Consider the following 18,664-nt stretch of genomic DNA (forward strand, 5'->3'; position numbering starts at 1 on the left):
CCAGCGATCACCCAAAGCAACCATTTCCAAACTGGCTCTCAGACCCACTCAGCCAAAGAGCCCAGGGATGAGGTGGCCTCTGTTCTTGGCTGCTGTCCAGGAAGCTCTGCTCAGGGAACGGTCTCAGCTCCTTTCTGGGTGAGGGGAATGCCTGGCAGGACCCAGAGACCTTCTCGCTGCAGAGACATCTCCCTGGCACTCACAGCCATGAAAGACGGGGGGGATGCGGACGTGCCAAGGGGCCTGGGAAGCAGCTCCCCATCGTCTTCAAAAGGGCCCTGCATCTGTGCATCCGCCCAGCCACCCCCGGCGCCTTCTGGACCCCTCGCCCGCACAGCTTGAGGTGTTCGCCTTCTGCCCACCTCAGAATCCACCTGCTTGTCTCCATCTCTGGAGCCACCGCGTCATTTCTGGGCAACCTCCCTCCTCACGTGAAATTCTTCTCATGAGTCTCCCTACATCCAGGTTTGCACAACAATTGCATGCAGATGTCCCTGCTTAAGACCCTCCAATGGCTTCCCCACTGGGTGTGGGATAAAATTCAGACTCCTGAGGGAAGCCGCCGGGTCTGCATCAGGGTTTGCCTCTCCCCTTCTGGCGCCCCCACGTCTCCCACTTCCCCATGAGAAGCCGGACGTGTACTGGTTAAGCCTTGGACCCTAGAACCCACAAATCTGGGTCCTGACCTTACCTCTGCCCCTAACTAGCTATTAGTAAACCTCCCTGGGCCTCAGTGTACCCATCTCTAAAATGGGTTGATAAGAGGCCCTACCTCTCAGGAGAGCTGTAGGACAGAACGAGCTGAAATGAAGGGAAAGGCAGAGGACAGCACCCGGCACACAGCAGGGGCTCTGTAACCATCGGCTGTCAGCAGCTCTCCCCGCCACCCTGGCCCCTCCAGTTCTAGCCAGTCTGGAGAGCTTTCTTCGGAAGAACACACACACTCCCCTTCACTGCTGGGCATGCTGGCCCTCCATCCCAGCCTGGTTAAGTGCTCCTCACTCTTCAGATCTCAGCTGAGTCACCGCTTCCTCCAGGAAGCCTCCTGGGATGCTCTGAGTCACCGCCCCCTCACAGGGTGAGGTGTTGCCTCACTGCTCGCCCCTTCTTCCCCTTCGCCTGCTCCCTGGGCTGTAAGCTCCCTGAGCTCAGGGACCTTGTGTTTGCTCCTTCTACGTGCAGCCCCAGCCCTCGGCACAGAGTGTCTATTGCAACAGAGATTTGGACACAGTTGCAAAATGACTCCCAGGGTGTTCAGGAGCCTCCCCTCTGGTCTGGGCAGCCTTCTCGGGCCTTGGCTCTCTGTGCCAGCACATGCGCCCTTCGCCACCTGGACCCTCGCCCAGCATGGGGGTCAGAGGCCAAGGAGGTACCGCTGAATGTTTCGAGCAAACAGGAAATGTAGATCTTCAGATACAAAGGACCCTACTCGAAGGTCACGGGGTCGCCTGTCAACAGCCGTGTAGCTGAGGACTTTTTATAGCGTCGGTTTCAGCGTCAAGCTCAACAGTAACCACCTCCACTGAAAGGGCCAGAGGATCTGGTACAGGTGAAGTTTCCCACCTAAACCACAGGATGGAGAGAAACTGGGCCGTGTGAACACTGCCGCTCTCGGAGAGCGGGGTTGCCTGGGAACCAGCAGACCACGAGAGCAGCAAAGGAAATCGCCTGCCCCCAGAACAAGCAACCTGCCAGTGATTTCAGAAAAGCGGTCAGAGTTGTGTAACGTTTCAAAGACCTTACACGGGCCTGGAGATGCTCTCATTCCGTTCGGGGCTGAGGAAGGAGAGGGCGGGGGCCAAATCTCGTTCCTACCTCGTAGTGGCCAATGGTATTCAGCTTCGTTATTCCGTCCTCGAGAATCACAGAGGAGCTGTCAATATCCAGAAGTTCTTTGTGTCGTGTGCCCACCTGAAGCTCTGGAAAAAAACCAAAGAGCATTTTGTTCGCTTTTAAAATGACGAGGGAGTTCCTGTCGTGGCTCAGGGGTTAACGAATCCAACTAGGAAACAGGAGGTTGCAGGTTCGATCCCTGGCCTCGCTCCGTGGGTTAAGGATCCAGCATTGCCATGAGCTGTGGTGTAGGCTTGGCAGCTACAGCTCGGATCCTGCGTTGTTGTGGCTGTGGTGTAGGCTTGGCAGCTACAGCTCCGATTCGACCCCTAGCCTGGGAACCTCCATGTGCCATGGGAGCGGCCCCAGAAAAGGCAAAAAGACAAAAACAATAAAATAAAAATAAAATGACAAGGACAGGGAGTCCCTGTGGTGGCGCAGTGGAAACAAATCTGACTGGTATCCATGAGGATGTGGGTTCAATCCCCGGCCTCCCGCTTTGCCGTGAGCTTCGGTGTAGCCCGGTAGCTGTAGCTCCAATGTGAACCCAAGCCTGGGAACTCCCATATGCCACAGGTATAGCCCTAAAAAGCCAAAAAAAATTTTTTAAAAATCAAAATTAAAAAAAATAACAATGAGAAATGTAAAATGCTACCCTGTCACTTGGGCAATTACTGTTTCTCACCAGCTGAAAAGAGCAAAATGGTTTTGAAGGGTCAGAGAGACAGTAGCCAGACCGGGAGCTGGAGTTTTTTGTTTTTGGTTCGTGCTTAGGGCTTGGATGTGTAAGACCGCTTCCCCCTGAAGCTTTTACTCTGAGGCTAAGCCTGGAAATACAGCCAAAGGGAGACAAAACAATGTATCTTGGAGACTAAATTCTTCGTAAAATTCCAAAACCAAATTTGTGTGCCCACTCCTGTGTGTGTGTGTTCACAAGCAGGTGCTCTGGGAACTGTCTTCTGTGGGTCCCCGTGTAGAGGGGCACTGCTGGGCTTAGTCTCCCAACGCTGGGGTTCAACCTCTTTACAGAGGTCGCCACCTTATGCCCTAGGGTCAGAACGTGGGGTTTCCTTTTTGTGAGCCTGCACAGCGTTGACTTACGATGATTCGAATGTCACTTTAGCACCAACACTTAACAGACTGGAAGACTGCACATCAAAATCTGGATTTCTGATTCCCCTTTAAACAACTGGCTCATCTGGTAACCCTGACCCCACAGGCACACGTGGCCATCATTGGCAGAAGCTAAAGTGGCGCTGCCCCCTTCCGTGGCAGTGTCTTGCCCCAGTTAAGCTGGGTCCCATGCATGTCTATCACCCCAGGTGGGCCGACACCCCTCATTTGTGATGCCTCCTGCCTCTCTGGGCATCTGAGTTTGTGGAGCCTCTGCTGTAAGAGGTCTTAGCACAGCTACTTCTGGTATTGGGTTTTCATAAGATTTACGGCTGACTTCTAAGGCTTTGCCTTGGTTTTCTGAGGCTGGCCTAGCAGGAAGATCGGCATTTGCCATCTGACGAATGGGAAGCTTCTAGTGGGCTTGGCCTGCTCCCTGCCCCCCTATGTCAGAGGCCAGGAATACCTGATGGGCACAGACTCTGGGCGATACTATGGACGTGGCCATGGCAGGACTGGGCTCTTTCCTTCCTCGGCTCCGAGGGCTCATCTCCTTTGCAGTCAGAGCCTCACACTGTTGAGACCGAGGCGCAGGGCAAGGGGGTGGATGGTCCTGGGTCACAGCATGGCCTCCCAGCTGCCCTCTGGACCCTGCCTCTAACCAGGTGAGCCCATAGGGTCTTGAAGTGCCCAAGAGTCCATCCCACAAGGGCAGCAGAAGAGAGGTGGAGGAGAGGTGCCTTAGTGGCCCGGCTGTCTTTAAAGCCAGGTCTTGGCGCTGCGACCTATTTGCCTGGTTTCCCCGGAATCTGCCAGCCCCGCCCCCCGGCTTCTCTCAATGGCCTTTTAGCGGGAGGCCTGCCTTGCAGGGCCGGGTGGGAGGACTTGAACCGCCTGCTTAGTCGAGGCTACGAGTGTACACGGAGGAGAGAGGACCCTTGTTACGCGTCTGTCACGGCTGCGACTTCCCCCCTTTCCCCTGTCGCATTAGCTGCCATAAAATCCCACGACAGTCTCCGGGGAGGGCTGCGTGGAGTCGGCTTGAAAATGTTGATGAACATTTGAGTGACGTGGAGCCCTGTTAGCTGGCTCGCGCACATGCTCGCCTTTGCCGTGCACCAGGAGAGCCCGAAAATGAATTCAGAGCAGATGCTGCTTTGTGGTGGGGGAGCATGGAGACGACACTTAATGCAGGATGCGATGAGCAGCAAGGAAGATGACCTTTCTAGCTGCTGAAGTTAACACCCAGAGTCTGAGCCACCCACTAATGACACACTCAGTATCACAACAAACAAATCAAACGCCAATGTGAAATGCAACACATGCAGAGGGCCTCAGGTTGACACCTCTCTGTACTTCCTGATGCAAGGTGAAGTCATTCCGTCTCAGGGTTAGCAATCTCATGAATCTGATTTACAAACATTATTTATATTTATAGTTATACAGCATCTTTGAAAGATCCTGCTTCTCGGAGTTCCCGTCGTGGCGCAGCGGAAACAGATCCGACTAGGAACCATGAGGTTGCGGGTTCGATCCTGGCCTCGCTCAGTGGCTTAAGGATCCAGTGTTGCCCTGAGCTGTAGTGTGGGTTGCAGATGCGGCTCGGATCTGGCATTGCTGTGGCTCTGGCTTAGGCCGGCGGTTACAGCTCCGATTAGACCCCCTAGCCTGGGAACCTCCATGTGCCACGGGAGCGGCCCTTAAAAAAAAAACCCAAAACACAAAGATCCTGCTTCTTAGGAAGAGTCACCATACTAGTGGGCGAACAATGTGGCCTCCTGGCCCGAAGATGTAGCCTCTGGGGACAACCCAGGATAGTAAGCGTCACCAAACAGAGCTCACACACGCTGGGACAGGGACGGAGGGGAGGCGGCAAGGAGGCCCATCAGGGGATTGGGACAAAAGAGTTCCCGTATTGCCTTACTCACCAAGACCAATTTCATTCAGCTGAAGTCCATAAGGAGAGCCATTTTTGCTCAGGAATGCTTGGAAAATCTTTTCTTTGGCTTGACCTATGGTATCACAATCAAGAACATTGACTGAAATATTCCGACAGACATCTGCGCTCTCGTTTTCTGGGATTTTTTCAAAGGTGACAGTTAATGCCTGCAAGAATACAAACAGGTTTCCAAGTCTATTAGATAATTGCCATCTGAAAGGCATTCGTAAAAGACACAAGCCGTGGCAAGTCCTGCTAATACCTCTGACCGTGCACTAGCAAACACCACCTATCGCATTATACTGCTTTCATCTTTTTTCCATAATCCATTCTTTGCAGGGATAATGGAAAGGAAAACGGGAAGTTAAAACTCTCATTGCAGAGCAAGCATTGAAGAAATGCATCTGAGAGTCAACTGTAGGTACACATACATGTGAAAATAGAGATTTCTAATTTCATCCTCAAAACAAAACACCCACACTGGAAAGGTCCCACGGTACACAAGGGCGGACCGGTGATTATCTTTTTTATTAAGAGGAGCACATTGTCCTCGAAGCCACGTTCCAGGTGACAGGAAAGGTTAAAAGGTCTCCCTATTGATCAGGCCAAAGAGGTCACTTTGTAATACGCTGCAGTAATTACAATGCCGCGTGTCTCCCGTCCACTTTCAACATCGCCAGTCGGCCAGTTTCCCCAGCTCTCATTAAAGCCCCGAGATCCCCACCCTGTCCTATTATTCTTGCATTAACTACTTCACCTTTCAGGGCCTTTACTTGGGATTTTGTCCGTTAACATTCTCCCACTGCAGCCAAACCTCAGAATTAGCCTAATGGGGGAAGTAGGGCCTTTGCGAAAGTGTGAAAATGCAGAACTAGGGAATCTTTCAAAATGAATTTAAAAGCAATTTCAGGTTTATGTTGCCTAAGAATAAACAGATCTAGAGCAACAAAGCCATGTCCTAGGGGTCTTAGGGAACCGATTCAGGGCAGGGCCAAGAGTTTTTGCAACTAGCAAAATAAACGTTTGGATTCTAAGGCACCCCGGCAGTTAGGGAGTTGGAGGGACCTGGGCATGGTGTGCAATACACTGTTGTGTTGTGGGTTTGAGTCTGGCTACGCTGAGAGAAGCCTGAATGATTAACGGATGGAAATGTTTTTCAAAAACGAAAACACAAATAGTGTGGAAAATGGGGATCCTTGGAGTGACCTTGACTGGAAAGTGGACGGAAGAACAGGACCAGCCCTCCGGTGTGTGAGCGAGATTTCCCAAGATGATGCAGGTCAAAGGCGTGACACAGGGCCAGGCGGCTGGGACAGGCTTGCGGAGGATGACGACATTACGGCGTGGATGTCATTAGTTCATGAAACTGATCATGTTCATACGGTTGGTATGAGGAGGCTTCTCATGGCAACAGAAGCTCGGTCGGCGGCGGTGAGCAGCTAGGACCCTGCCTCGTGCTCAGTGTCTCTATCGGAGCAAAGAGCAAGCTGCCAGCAAAACAGTGGGGCTGGGCACCCGCTCTGGGGTCAGACTGCTGGGTTCAACCTCAGCCCAACACGAACTAGCTGCGTAACCTCTCTGTATCTCAGACGTCTCACCTTGGAAGTGGGAACAAGAGCCACTGCCCTCTTGGGGTTCCCTCGATGATGAACCAGATTAAGCCAGTGGCACTTGGAACCGTGTCTGACTTGGGAGGTAGGACCTAAGGACCCCAGCCATGGAGAAGGGGCTCCTGGAACTCGGGGGGGGGGTCAGAGGCACGTATTCTTTTCACCGCCTTTACATCTGGCCCCTCCAGTCCTGTTTACGGTGAGGCAAGAGCAAACCGCAGTGCGGTCCTAACCGAGGGGCTCAGTCTCCCCGCGAGCGGAGTCTGGAGCCCGAGGTTAAGGTGATCTCATGCTGGCCCAAGAGCCTTTCCTTTCCTGGCCAGGCACCTGCCGGGCCGGGACGGAGAATGCCTCCCCGCTTGCAAAACCCCACATGCTCGGCAGGTGTTTAAAGGATGGACGTGGAGAAGGAACTACAGCGGCCAAGCTTCACACCAGAGTCTTCTCTTCGGCTCCCTGTTTAGGGACATTTAGTGGCACCTTGCCACATGCGTTTCAAGACATGCTTCTTTTCATCTTCCCAACATCTGGGGAAGGAGGTGTCATAGTCTTATCCCCCCCCTTTTTTTTTTTGGCTTTTTAGGGCCACATTCATAGTATATGGAGGTTCCCAGGCTAAGGGTTGAATCAGGAGCTGCAGCCACCGGCCTACACCTCAGCCACAGCAACTCAGGATCCCAGCCATGTCTGCGACCTACACCACAGCCCACGGGAACACCGGATCCTTCATCCACTGGGCGAGGCCAGGGATCGAACCTGCGTCCTCATAGATACTAGTCAGATGCGTTTCCTCTGCGCCATGACAGGAACTCCTCTTATCCCAATTTCTGAGTGAAGAAACGGAGACACAGAGGAGCCGAGCTGCCCCAGGTACACGGCTTGTAAGTGGAGGGCCCGGGGTGGCCCGGTGAACCACTGAGCTTCGGCCTCTCCCAGCCTGGCCCTCCCTCCTCTTCCTTGTCCCACCAGAGCCCAGGAACCCTCCAGACACCAGCAACTGTCTTAGCTCGGGCCACCATCGCAGTCCTAAGCTAGATTCCCTGCACGAGCGGGGTTCCTGGAGGGGCTGGAGGGCTAAGTGCCGGTCCTGCCCGCTGCGGTCTGGGGAGACGCACCCGGGTCTCCCCATATTTCTCTGCTGCCTGGTCTCCCCACCAGCAGGAGTGGCAGCAGGCAAGCTACTGCACAGGACCTCCAAAGATAAGGATGGATAAGTCAGGGCTCGTGCCATCCCGGCTGCTTTAATAGTTTTATAGGTATTTGTGAAATGCCATTCTGAGATTACCTACAGGGCACTATTGTCTTCAACAAAAACACCTCTTTACAGGCAATAAATGTTCCTCTTAAAAACACAACCAAAAGGAAAAAAAAAAAAATCCTTAACTGGATGTAAAATCATGTAAATCTGCCACTGCCTCCACAGCGAGATGGGTGGAAAAAAGGTAAAATGGCATTTTCTAGAGTCCACAGGGAATTCAGAGAGTAAATTCAGACACAAATTGATTTGTGTTCATTTTTTACGCCGCTAATGCTTTGTGCTCAAGCAGCAGGTGCTGAACCGGTACGTGTAGTCAGGAGTCTCCGGCAGGCCCTGGCTCTTAACCCGATCCCCAGGCTCGGCAAGCTCACGCTGGGCCTCTGTTCCCCATCAGGGAAGACCCCCCGCACCCCAAGGAAGCACCATGTCCCCCTCCAAACCCACGAAACCAGCGTCCGCCCTGTGCCCGTCTCCGTATAAGTGCCGGGCGGAGGAGGGACCCTCGGGCCGGCTTTGCTCTCAGATGGTTCACGATACACCTGGGCAACCAAAGCAGCCCCCTTGAAACAATATTCGGCCGCCAGGTGCAACTCTGTCACCCTCAGTAAGTGTTCAGAGACTTGGAGCAGGGAGGACAGACAGGGGGCCGAGGGCCGTGGACGCTGGCGGCACACCCCCAGGATCATGCCCTCGTGCCGCTCCCTCCTGCGGGCACGTGGGCAAGTCCTCTGACGTCTCTGAGCTGCAAGACCCTCTTTGCTCCTCTCTCAAAAGAGTGACGGGGTCACCAACTCATGACAGGTAGTAACAGAAAATTAAGGCGTACTTCCCGTAGGCCAAGGCTTCGCGTAAACGATGTGTATTAGGATATATAAACTAACCCCGAAACGACCCTATGACAGATTTCCTATTATTCCTATTCTGCAGATGGGAACCTGGGGTCCAGAGAGGTGAAGTAAATTGTACAGGATCACCCAGCAAGGAAAGGGCAGAAGCAGGCACTTGAGCTCGCTGTTCTGAAACATTTGATGAGGCTGCCTTTGCAAACAGGAAACTGTTTTATAAACTAAGCACAGTTCAGATCTATGGGGTGGTGATTCATTTTCAAGACCCACACAAGGCTCAAGTGCTTTAAAATGCACCCTGGTCTCTTCCCCAGAAATCTGCCCTCTGTTAAGAGGGACTGCTCTGTGCTCTGGCTGTGAAAGCGTCAGCAAAGCTGGGGCAACAGATATGGTTGCTGTCCAATCAGCAGCCATCTCTCTCTCTCTCTCTCTTTTTTTTTTTTTTTGCCACACCCATGATATCTTGAATTTTCCTGGCCAGGGATCACGTCTGAGCCGCAGCTGCGACCTATGCCACGGCAACGGCAACCCCGGATCCTTAACCCACTGCGCCACAGAGGCAACTCCATCTCTCTTCCTTCTTTGTGAGAAGCCGGCATCAGCAGCCGCGGGCCCAGCTGAGGCCAGGAACCATGACAGCTGGCAACTCTCTTCTCCATCACCAGGGGCTACTCATGTGATCCAGCCCTGCCCAGGGAGACACAGAGGGGCAGGATTTCTACAAAAGAGGAAGGCAGTGCTTAGAGCTGTGGCAGCTTCTCTGACTTGGACAAAGCGTCAGGAGGCGCTTGGAGATGGGGAGCCAGAGCCCCGACGGCGGAGTCCACGGGCCTGCCTTGGGGCCGCTTTCCTCCACATCTCCTGCTCTGGGATGCAAGTCCATGCTCTTATGACTTCAGGCACCATGAGTCACCTTTTCTCTGACTTACATCTGCATGCACCCAACCTGCCAGAGCTCACTTTGCTGAGGCGGAGGTAAAGTCATTCGTTGACACCCACCCACTCAACACCTACTGTGTACAGGGCATTGCAGACGCTACAAAATAGAATCTGGCACTGATCCGGCCTGGGAAGCATTTGAAGCCTGGTACAACAACTGTACAACACAGACAACATATTCCTGTGTCAGGTAGAAAATCGTAGGTATAGAGGGACTGCCTTAGAGGTTCAGAGATAATTCCTTCTGGTTTGGAGAAGGGTTTGCAAAGGCAGAGAAACCAAGGAAGGCTGCACGGAGGAGGAGGTATGTGAATTGGGTCTGGAGAGGAGCTGCACGTGCAGTGGTCCAGGAGGAGGTCTCTGGACCACGGAGGTCCTTGGCTTCCGTTCTAATGAGACTGATGGGCAGTGAGCTTCAGTCTTTCACTCAGGCTACTAGGTCAGGAAATCAAGATAAAGAATCCCACTTCCTTTGGGTAGCATGGAGGGCGGAGGACGTGATGAAGCATGCTCGCCTTTCCAAAACCACCAACGGCCATGTCCTGTACTATTTTTAGAAACAAAAGCTGAAGGAGAGAATACAGCTACAGCCAGCATGTACTGAACACCTACCACGTGCTGCGCCTGCTCTGCTAAGTCACCTAGCCCTCCTAACTGCTGACTCCCTCTGCGCTACGATCCGCATCATTTAACAGGTGAAGACGCCGAGACCCAGAGAGGTTCAGGACTGTGTCCACGACGCAGAGCTGGCGGGGCGCATCCTTAGGGTCACACTCGGAACTGCAGAGCCCAGAGGCCCGCGAAGGCATCGGTTTCCGAAAGGCAGTCCCAGCCCGCCTGAGGCTCACAGTAAACGCTAGCAGAGCAGGCAGGTTGGACCAAGTCGAGGCAGCTGGAGCTCCTCACCGGGCTTGGCCTGGAACCCTAGGGAACCCACGCAGTCTGGAGCACCCTGGGGATCAGGCCCCACAGACAGGCATTTTTATCGAGCTCAAGTTCACCCAGAATAAAGATGGCCTTGCCCAGCCTCTGCTGTGGCAGGGTATGGCCATGTGATTAGGTTCAGGTCAACGAGATGTAGCAGATGTGTTAACTAGCAGCCTCTGGGGAACTTCCTTAAAAGACAGCTGGTGACACCCTCTGTCACCTTTTCTAAAGCTCAGCAGATGTCCTGCTGCCTGGGATGTGGAAGAAGGCTGATGGGAGGCAAACCCCTTAGGGCAGGAGGTGACCTTAGGGCAGGCAGAGAGGAACCCGGCTCTGTGGGGCATCCCAGCGGAGGTTCCCACCACTGCTGGCCTGCCCTTCCCAGAACTTCACGTGGGAGAGAGAGAAACTTCTTAAGCTACGGTTATCTTGGGTCAGAAGGAAGAGAGGTTCCAGGACCAATGCCTGTTACCAAGAAGGGTTCTTAGAAGGCAAAGCTACCTGGAAGGCACCTGACCCAAACCCAGAGAAAGGAACAGGCTGGAAGGACCTGGAACTACCGGGCCCTTTAGGTAGTTTGCTGGGCAGGTTTGTCACTGCGCTCTCCTGTTCACGTCTGTCCAGCGGGATGCTGTCTGCTCCAGGGGTTGTGGGTGACATTTTCAACAGTCACATAAGCTTTTAATGACAATGGATGCAGCTAATCAACTCCCCCGCATCACCCATCATCAATCAATAACTAATCAAACAGAATGGTGAGGGGACAGTTTCTGCTTAGAAGACCTTACCGCTGACAAGAAAAACAGCCCGGACGAGAAAGCTACTATGCGTCAGTCTTGAGCACCTACCCTGTGGCATGATGTCCAGTCATCATAGAGATATTATTTCCTGACCTCATAACAAACGTACACGATTTAGGGCTTATCATCACCTGTTTAAAGATGAGGAAACAGGTTTAGGGAGGTTGAGTGACGTGCCCAAGGTCACACAGCCAGTTCGTGAGCATCTGAGCCTAGAGTCCTGGTCAAGACGGTCAGACTCCAAACCCCATCCCCAGCCCCGCTGAGCAACAGGGCATCTTGACATATGACCACACTCCTGCTCCACCAGCAGCTTTGCGCATCCACCTTCACAAAACGTGGTGGTTTCAGCAACGGAGAAGGCAGAAAAAACAGGCTGCAGAGGGCTGGGAGGAGGCATCGAAAGCAGGGGAAGAGGGATTTTCCCATATTTCCCCCTCTTCGGCGGGGAAAGGAATGATGCAGCTACCTCGTTAACTCTTCAGCCATACCCTTGGCTACCAACGGGAGGGAGTGGCTACCAAGGGGAGGGAATTGGCTACCAAGGCGAGGGATGTCGCTGCATTCTTTCTCTAATACCTAGAAACCAATTTTAAAGGAATTTATTACAAGCCCGCAACTTTATCATAAAAAGTCTTAGGCCAATAATTGCTTTCATTAAATAAAACCTATAAAATATCTTTCTAATTTCATTTCAGAGCCCAGTGAAGGACCAAAGAATAGTCTGGTTCTTACACTAAACTGAATTAGTGGAAAAACCACTCCCAGTTCAGTCCAAGCACAAGAGCCTAAGGCTAGAAGTCCAAGTCTCAGGAGTTCCTGTGGGGGCTCAGTGGGGTAAGAACCCACCACAGAGTCCGTGAGGATGCAGGTTCGATTCCTGGCCTCACTCAGTGGGTTAAAGATCTGGTGCTACCGTGAGCTGTGCTGTAGGTCACAGATACCACTCGGATCTGGCGTTGCTGTGGCTGTGGCGTAGGCCTCAGCTGTGGCTCCGAATTGAGCCCTAGCCCAGGAACTTCCATATGCCGAAGGTACGACTATAAAAGAAAAGGAAAAAAAAAGGAAGTGTAAGTCTCAGAAAAGCATCGGATCGGAGGTTTTTCTCAAGCTGGAGTCAAGGCCCCTGTAACGCTGCTCTGGCTGCACCCCCCACCCCCCACGTCCCCTCTTTCTTTTCTCCATCAGAGACTGAGAGCTCAGTGAGGCCTGGGTCAAGGGACTTGACCCCTGACAGACTAATGAGGGAGGAAGGCCGTTTCCCTTTGGAAGAACAAAATTAAGTTAATGGAGAGACTGTCCTTAAATTTAAGTTTCTCTCCCAAGTTTTTCTACACGTGCCAGGATTTACTAACACTTGTTCACGCACAAGTCAAGTGAGACAGTCTGTCTGATTTAGCGCAAAATGATTGACTTCCGTGTTTTAGGTTGAATATGAGTGTTTCACAGCTTCCTGATTGTTGGCACAGGGCCCGTGAGTCTCAGCGTTACGGATCGTGGTGCGGCTTTTCCACTGCTGTGTCCCTAGAAGGCGAGCCAACAGGCCAAGGGCTTGGGGGTTAGTGGGAAGGTGGATCCTCGTTTGTTCTTCTCTATTATGGCAAGCACTGAAGAGCGGCAAGTTTTCTGTGAAAGGCCGACAGTAAACATTTAAGACTTTGAGGCCCGTACAGTCTCTACTGCAACTACTCAGCTCTGCTGTGGGAGCAGGAAGACAGCCCTGGAGGCAGCGGATCAATGGGCATGGCTGTGTGCCAATAAAACTTTATTTATAACAACAGGCTGCAGGGCCACATTTGGCCCATGGGTTGTAGTTTGCCGATCCCCGCTCTAGGTAACAGTAACGTCGAATGCAATGCTGGCTTTGGTGAGGCCAGGAAAATCAAAGCCAGAACCCGCCTTTATCCACACAAAGATGCGCTGTAAAAGTTACCATCCTCTGAGAGGTACAGCTATGAAGAAGAATCCTTAGTGAGGAAGGCACAGAGTGGCATTTGAGCCATAAAGAAGAAAATTAACTCCTTTTGGACTTCGGGAGCTAAATTATTTTCTAATCCCAAGATTACGGGTGTGAGAAGAAAACGTACGAAGAGGAAAGTCATTTAAAGCGCTCGTTTAAGGTTAATTTTTCATTTTCCGCTGCCTGCCATCAACTAGGATGACTAACCTAAAGTGATTATTTAAAAAAAAAAAAAAAAAAAACCGTTTCGCTTCTTTGACCAGAAAGCTCAGAACAGTAACGATGGAGCCTGTAATGGTTTCGGTCTTATTGCAAGTCATAATGGAAATGATTTGCACGCTGGTGGAGAGAAAAGGGAAAGAAGAAGAAGAAAAAAAGAAAGCTCAAGACTTGTTAATTAACTTTCCTGTTTCTCCACAAATGCTACGACTATTAAAAACAAGATTGCTGAAGTGCAGACATCAGGCTGAAATGAACAAGGGGATGTAATTGAGGTAACCGGAGAATCACTTACTGGGGACAGTGGGTCGGTTAATTATGGGGAGAGTGGCTCTTCCGCGAGGACACACTGAAGGGAGCAGGAGGATCGGGGGAGTGGTGGGGGGAGCCACGGTGTTGAAGGGAAAAGCGGTCGAGGAGAATCTCCTACTAGGTTCAGGGAGGGCTCTGGCGTAGATGACGTATTTTATGAAGCACAACTGCCCCCAATACGGTAACGAGTAGGGGACATAGGCTGGGGCGGGCTGGCATAAACTTTCAATGAATCATAGCAGAGGCAATCCGATTTCTGTGTTTTTTAAGATTTTTCTAATAATCTTAAAGACTGTCTCAGAGATAAGAGGACGAGGGCAATAATATGTTTGTCGCAACTCTGTTTCCCAGGGCGCCAAGATGCTATCTCTCGGCTACAGCAGACTGGCAGCCTCATTTCCTGGGTTTAAGAGTTCAAAACACCATTGCTGGCTTAACTTTGATTATAAGTCACACTTCTCTCGCGAATTCAGCACACTGGCCACGAGTGATTAGGTTTTCTCGTCTCCTCCTGAAAGGGAAGCAAATGTCCCTTCTCCCACGGGGCGCCCTTTCCCGGAACTGAGATCCTCAACCTTCACTTGCTCTTCTGAAGTTTCAGGCGAGCTGCTCCCAAATCGCTCTCTAGACACACAGCCGGCACCCACGGGGGGGCCCAGATGCCCCAGCCACAAAATCAAACGTGCCAAAAAATTTGCAAAGGGGGAAAACCTGCAGAGTAATGGGACTTGTTCCTCTTCTGGCTGCCAGCTCTCAAGCGCTGGGCATGAGAGGAAGACAGGAGTCCTGCGTGTGCGTGTGCGTGCGTGCGTGCGCGTGCATGTGCGTGCACACAAACGCTCCTCTGGTGCTGCCATCCGGGACCCTGAGAAGGTTGTGGCAGTCTGCCTCACTGAACAGCAGCCTGCAATGCCTGCTGGAGAAGGATGGCTTCTTCTGGTCCTGGAGGAAGTGACGGCATGTTCAGAAAGGCAGAGCCATGTTCCACCCAGGATGCAGCAAACAAAGAATGACTTCTTGGAACCCATACGTTAGTCCAACGATTTCGCATACAAGCAATTGGCAGGATGCCTCATGGTCTAGAAAACACCCCACACCTCGGGGAGAACGCATCCTAATCTTAGAGGTGTGAAACCCTGATTTTAGGTTGTCAGATGAGGTGTTGTGTTTGTGAGCATTTAACCAAACAGGACTTTGGCGGCCTCTTTTTAAAGGTGGCCCTGCCATGACACCGAGGCTCTATCATTTCTCATTGCTCATGTGGCTGCTCTTGTTTTTTGTTTTTTCTCTTTCCTCCTTGAAAAAAATTTACACACACACATATTCACATGCACACTCAAAAAACTGAGTTTGTTCACCATGCCTCGGTTTTCAATTACATAAACCACCAGAGGCAAATTCAGAAAATCAAGACTTTGAACCACTGGGTACACATGTCTGGGGAAGGGGGGTAAAGTGGGAAAAACGGGGTGAAAGGAGAGAAAGGGAGACATTTTAAAATACGATGGTGAAGGCTGAGGGGACTTGCCGGAAAGGAAACGAAAAACCTTAAATTTTTTATATTGCCCTTCTGCTAACCTTTTGTCACACAAGCAACAGACCAGAGCAGGCTTCTCTGGAGCTTCTAGCATAACGATCCACCATGAAAGACGTGTTGGGACGAGTGCAATAAAAGGCATTAAAAATCCGTTTGAAAGGCAAGGGCCCTAGAAACAAGCGCCCCACCCCTTCTCCCGGCTCCACGCTATCTCCTGGCAAATTCCTACTCTGAAAAGGAAGATTTATGTGGATTTCTGAGAGCATAATTTCCCATCAACCTTTTCCCCAGGGGCTACAAAGGAAAAAAAGAATCTGAGCGTCGACACAAATTTCTGCAACATCAAGAAACATTTTGATGATGAGTTGAGCGTTAACAAATCAGAAACACATGGTCTTAATTGACTGTGAAATAAATAACATTTCAAAATGAAAGGGGGGAGAAGTGTTCAGATGTAAAGCCTTAGAAAGGACTCAAACCTCCGAGTTGCTCCAGGCGGCTGATGTCGTTCTCCACTCCCAGCCCCAGCTTCTCCTCTCCTTCCTGTCCGGGTTCAGGGTTTCATGAAAGTGAAACGCTGCTGGATTTCCCTGACCTACATTCACTTGCAAACACGCCTCGTTGGGAACCTGTGGCGTTCCTAAAATGTTTCCGAGTAAAATCAAGGGCGTCTTTGGCATTAGGACCAAGGCCCTGGCTTGGAGGACAAACCCTGCATCCGTGAAAGGGGAGTCAAGAGGCCCAGATGCACGTTCATCTTTTGTTCTCCAAGGTATCAGGGGGTGCTTCCTGCGGGATGCACTTGAGAATTACCTGGAGCGGTGAAAACCTCTATCTGAACCTGGGCTCCACCCTCAGATGGTCGGATGCCAGCAGTCCCCAGACGGCGCCGCCGGCGTTGGTCTATCTAGATCTACGCGTCTAACACATGCCTGAGGAGATCAGAATTTACATGCCACTCACGGGCCCTGCAGCGTCCTAAGTGCTTTATAGGACATCAGCTCTCAGTCCTCGCAATACCCCATGAGGTGGGCAGCCGCCATGATCAACATCCCATTTTACAGATGGGGATATGAAGGCACAGAGAGGTTTCCCAAACTTGCCCAAAGTCACACAGCTAGCCAGTGGCAGAGGCAGGATTCCAACTTGTCTGGCTTTAGAAGCCACTCTCAGTAACCATTCTATCAAGAGTTCTCCACGTGTGGTCCTGGACCAGCAGCAGCTGCAGAGAGCTCTTTAGAAATGCAAAATCTCTGGCCACGCCCTAGACCTACTGAATCAGAAACTCTGATGCTGGTGCTGCCTTGCAACTGGGGATTTTATGGTTTGGGGCCATGCCCGGGCATGTAGAAGTTCCAGAGCTAGGGACGGAATCTGCACCACAGCAAAGACCAGAGCCGCAGCAGTGACAAGGCAGGATTCTTAACCCACTCGTCCACCAGGGAACTCCACAACCGGTGTTCAATTCTGATGCATGCCAAGGTTGGAGAACCACTGCCTGCATTGTCTCTCGGGTGTGGATGGGAGTATAGACCCAAGTCAGAACTGCTGACTTTCGGTCCCGCTCCCGACCCTGCGGATGGCTGCTCAGACGCGTGCCATCTTCAGTGGAGGGTGAGCAGCATCTGCCAACGCCTGGGAACTTGAAACTGCTGATCTAGGGACTATTCTCTCGCCAGAGGATGCAACCATAACACAGTCTACAGCAACGTGGTGCGGTGCCTTCTCCAATTAGGGGGTGAATTTTTCCAGGATGACACTGCAGGGCTTGCCCGCCATCCAGGGCAAAGCCACAGGAGACTCAGCTCCCTTACGGAGCAAGAGCAAAACCCCACTGGAATTCTTTCCTCCTCCTCCACTAATGAGATTGTGAAAGAAACCCAGAATCTCCATAAAGCTAAAGATCAAAGCAAAACACAGCAATCTCTTTTCTGAGTCTCTATTAACAGAAAAAAAAACAACAACCCAAAAACAAACAAAAAAAACAACACACAGAAAATTCCGAAGTGATTTTAGAGATGCTTGCCATGGCTGGTTCTCTCTAAAAACTCCTGAATGTGCAAAAAATTGTTCTCTTTTCCTTTAGCAAGGGAAGAGGGTGGGTGGGTGAAGTGGGGAAGGACCAAAAGGAAGTTCTTACATGGGTGAAACCCTCCAGCAGCCCGGCGCTCATCTCCTTGTCGTGATTTAGAGCCTTCCTCTAAATATATCTATGAGATCACAGAACATGAAGTGCATGACACCAAACATTTGTAACTCATCCATGGAAATACAGGAAGGGCGTCATGGCGCAGGGGGAACACAGTGGAATTTGTCTTGTGTTAGCTTTCTAAAATAAGACGGCCTCCGTTTGGTTGAAATATATCTTCACACATTGTCTTCCAGAGCAGAGCCGGTTGAGAAATTCTGATTGCAATTATAAGTGCTGAATAGGGAGTACTTTGCATCTCCTTTGACGAGGCTGAAAGCTCTAAGCCATCCTGATATTAAAATCTTTGGAAATTGACGAGTACCCCAGGCACCGTTACAATACTTCCCCCTCCCAATCTGAGTCATTCAAATCTATTACGTGAACATGTGTTAATATTTTATCGGCGACCATTTTTAATTAACTAAACGTACGAGGCCTCCTGCAGTAGGACTGATATCGTTTCATTTGAAGTGACGCCCCCCCCCCCCGACCCCCCATCAGCTTCATTGCAAACGTACCACAGTACTGAATTCCGGAACCTGCCACAGCAGCCAGTCCTCATTAAGGGTGTACAGGGCTTTGCAAGTGATGACATCAACGGGACCCTTGTTTATTTTCTGATTCAGAGTCGTCACCAGCAAATAGAATGGCTCTCCAACAGTCTCCTTGGAAAAGACGCAAAAGTGACAGTTAGCTTTCAGCAGAATCCAGTGTACTTTCCCAAGAATTGAAGTTTCGGTTTATGGCACCACGACAGGAGACAGGAGGCAGTGTTTTCTAACAATCAACATGAAACTCCCAAGAAAATACATATTGCGCCACTTAGGACTGGGAGCAAAACTCAGGAAACCGCCTCCTCTCCCCATCACACATGCATGTTCACACACACACCCACCCACCCACCCACCCACACACACACACACACTCTCTCTCATGGCATCTACAGAGTACCTGATCATTTTTTATGCTTAAGCTTCTGCATGGCAGCCTAACTCCCATCAGCTGGCTAGTGCCTAAGAACACACTTAGAGGAGGTCTACCCTTTGTTTTTATGCCTATTTAACTGCCCCCAATGCTTAAAAAGCACCCTGAAAATAAATGGCATTTTAAAAAATGCACAATGATTCGCCTTGGTAACCAGAGGAAACTTAAAAACGTTTCCAACATTTACCTACGAGGAA

The 18,664-nt window shown here is 51.2% G+C and overlaps 1 protein-coding gene across 3 annotated transcripts in view; it reads right to left on the reverse strand.

Moving 5' to 3' along the window:
• The window catches only part of PLXNC1 (plexin C1), a 155,600-nt gene that overhangs the window by 22,358 nt on the left and 114,578 nt on the right, over window positions 1-18,664 (reverse strand). For all 3 annotated transcript variants that reach the window (XM_021092759.1, XM_021092758.1, XM_021092757.1), the window contains 3 exons: window positions 18,002-18,148; window positions 4,875-5,052; window positions 1,816-1,919 (listed from right to left, as the gene is read on the reverse strand). In XM_021092759.1, coding sequence (XP_020948418.1) covers window positions 1,816-1,919; window positions 4,875-5,052; window positions 18,002-18,148 — 429 coding nt within the window. The remainder of the gene's footprint in view (window positions 1-1,815; window positions 1,920-4,874; window positions 5,053-18,001; window positions 18,149-18,664) is intronic.

The sequence above is a fragment of the Sus scrofa genome, chromosome 5 (genome assembly GCF_000003025.6).
Source record: "Sus scrofa isolate TJ Tabasco breed Duroc chromosome 5, Sscrofa11.1, whole genome shotgun sequence".
Lineage (NCBI taxonomy): Eukaryota > Metazoa > Chordata > Mammalia > Artiodactyla > Suidae > Sus > Sus scrofa.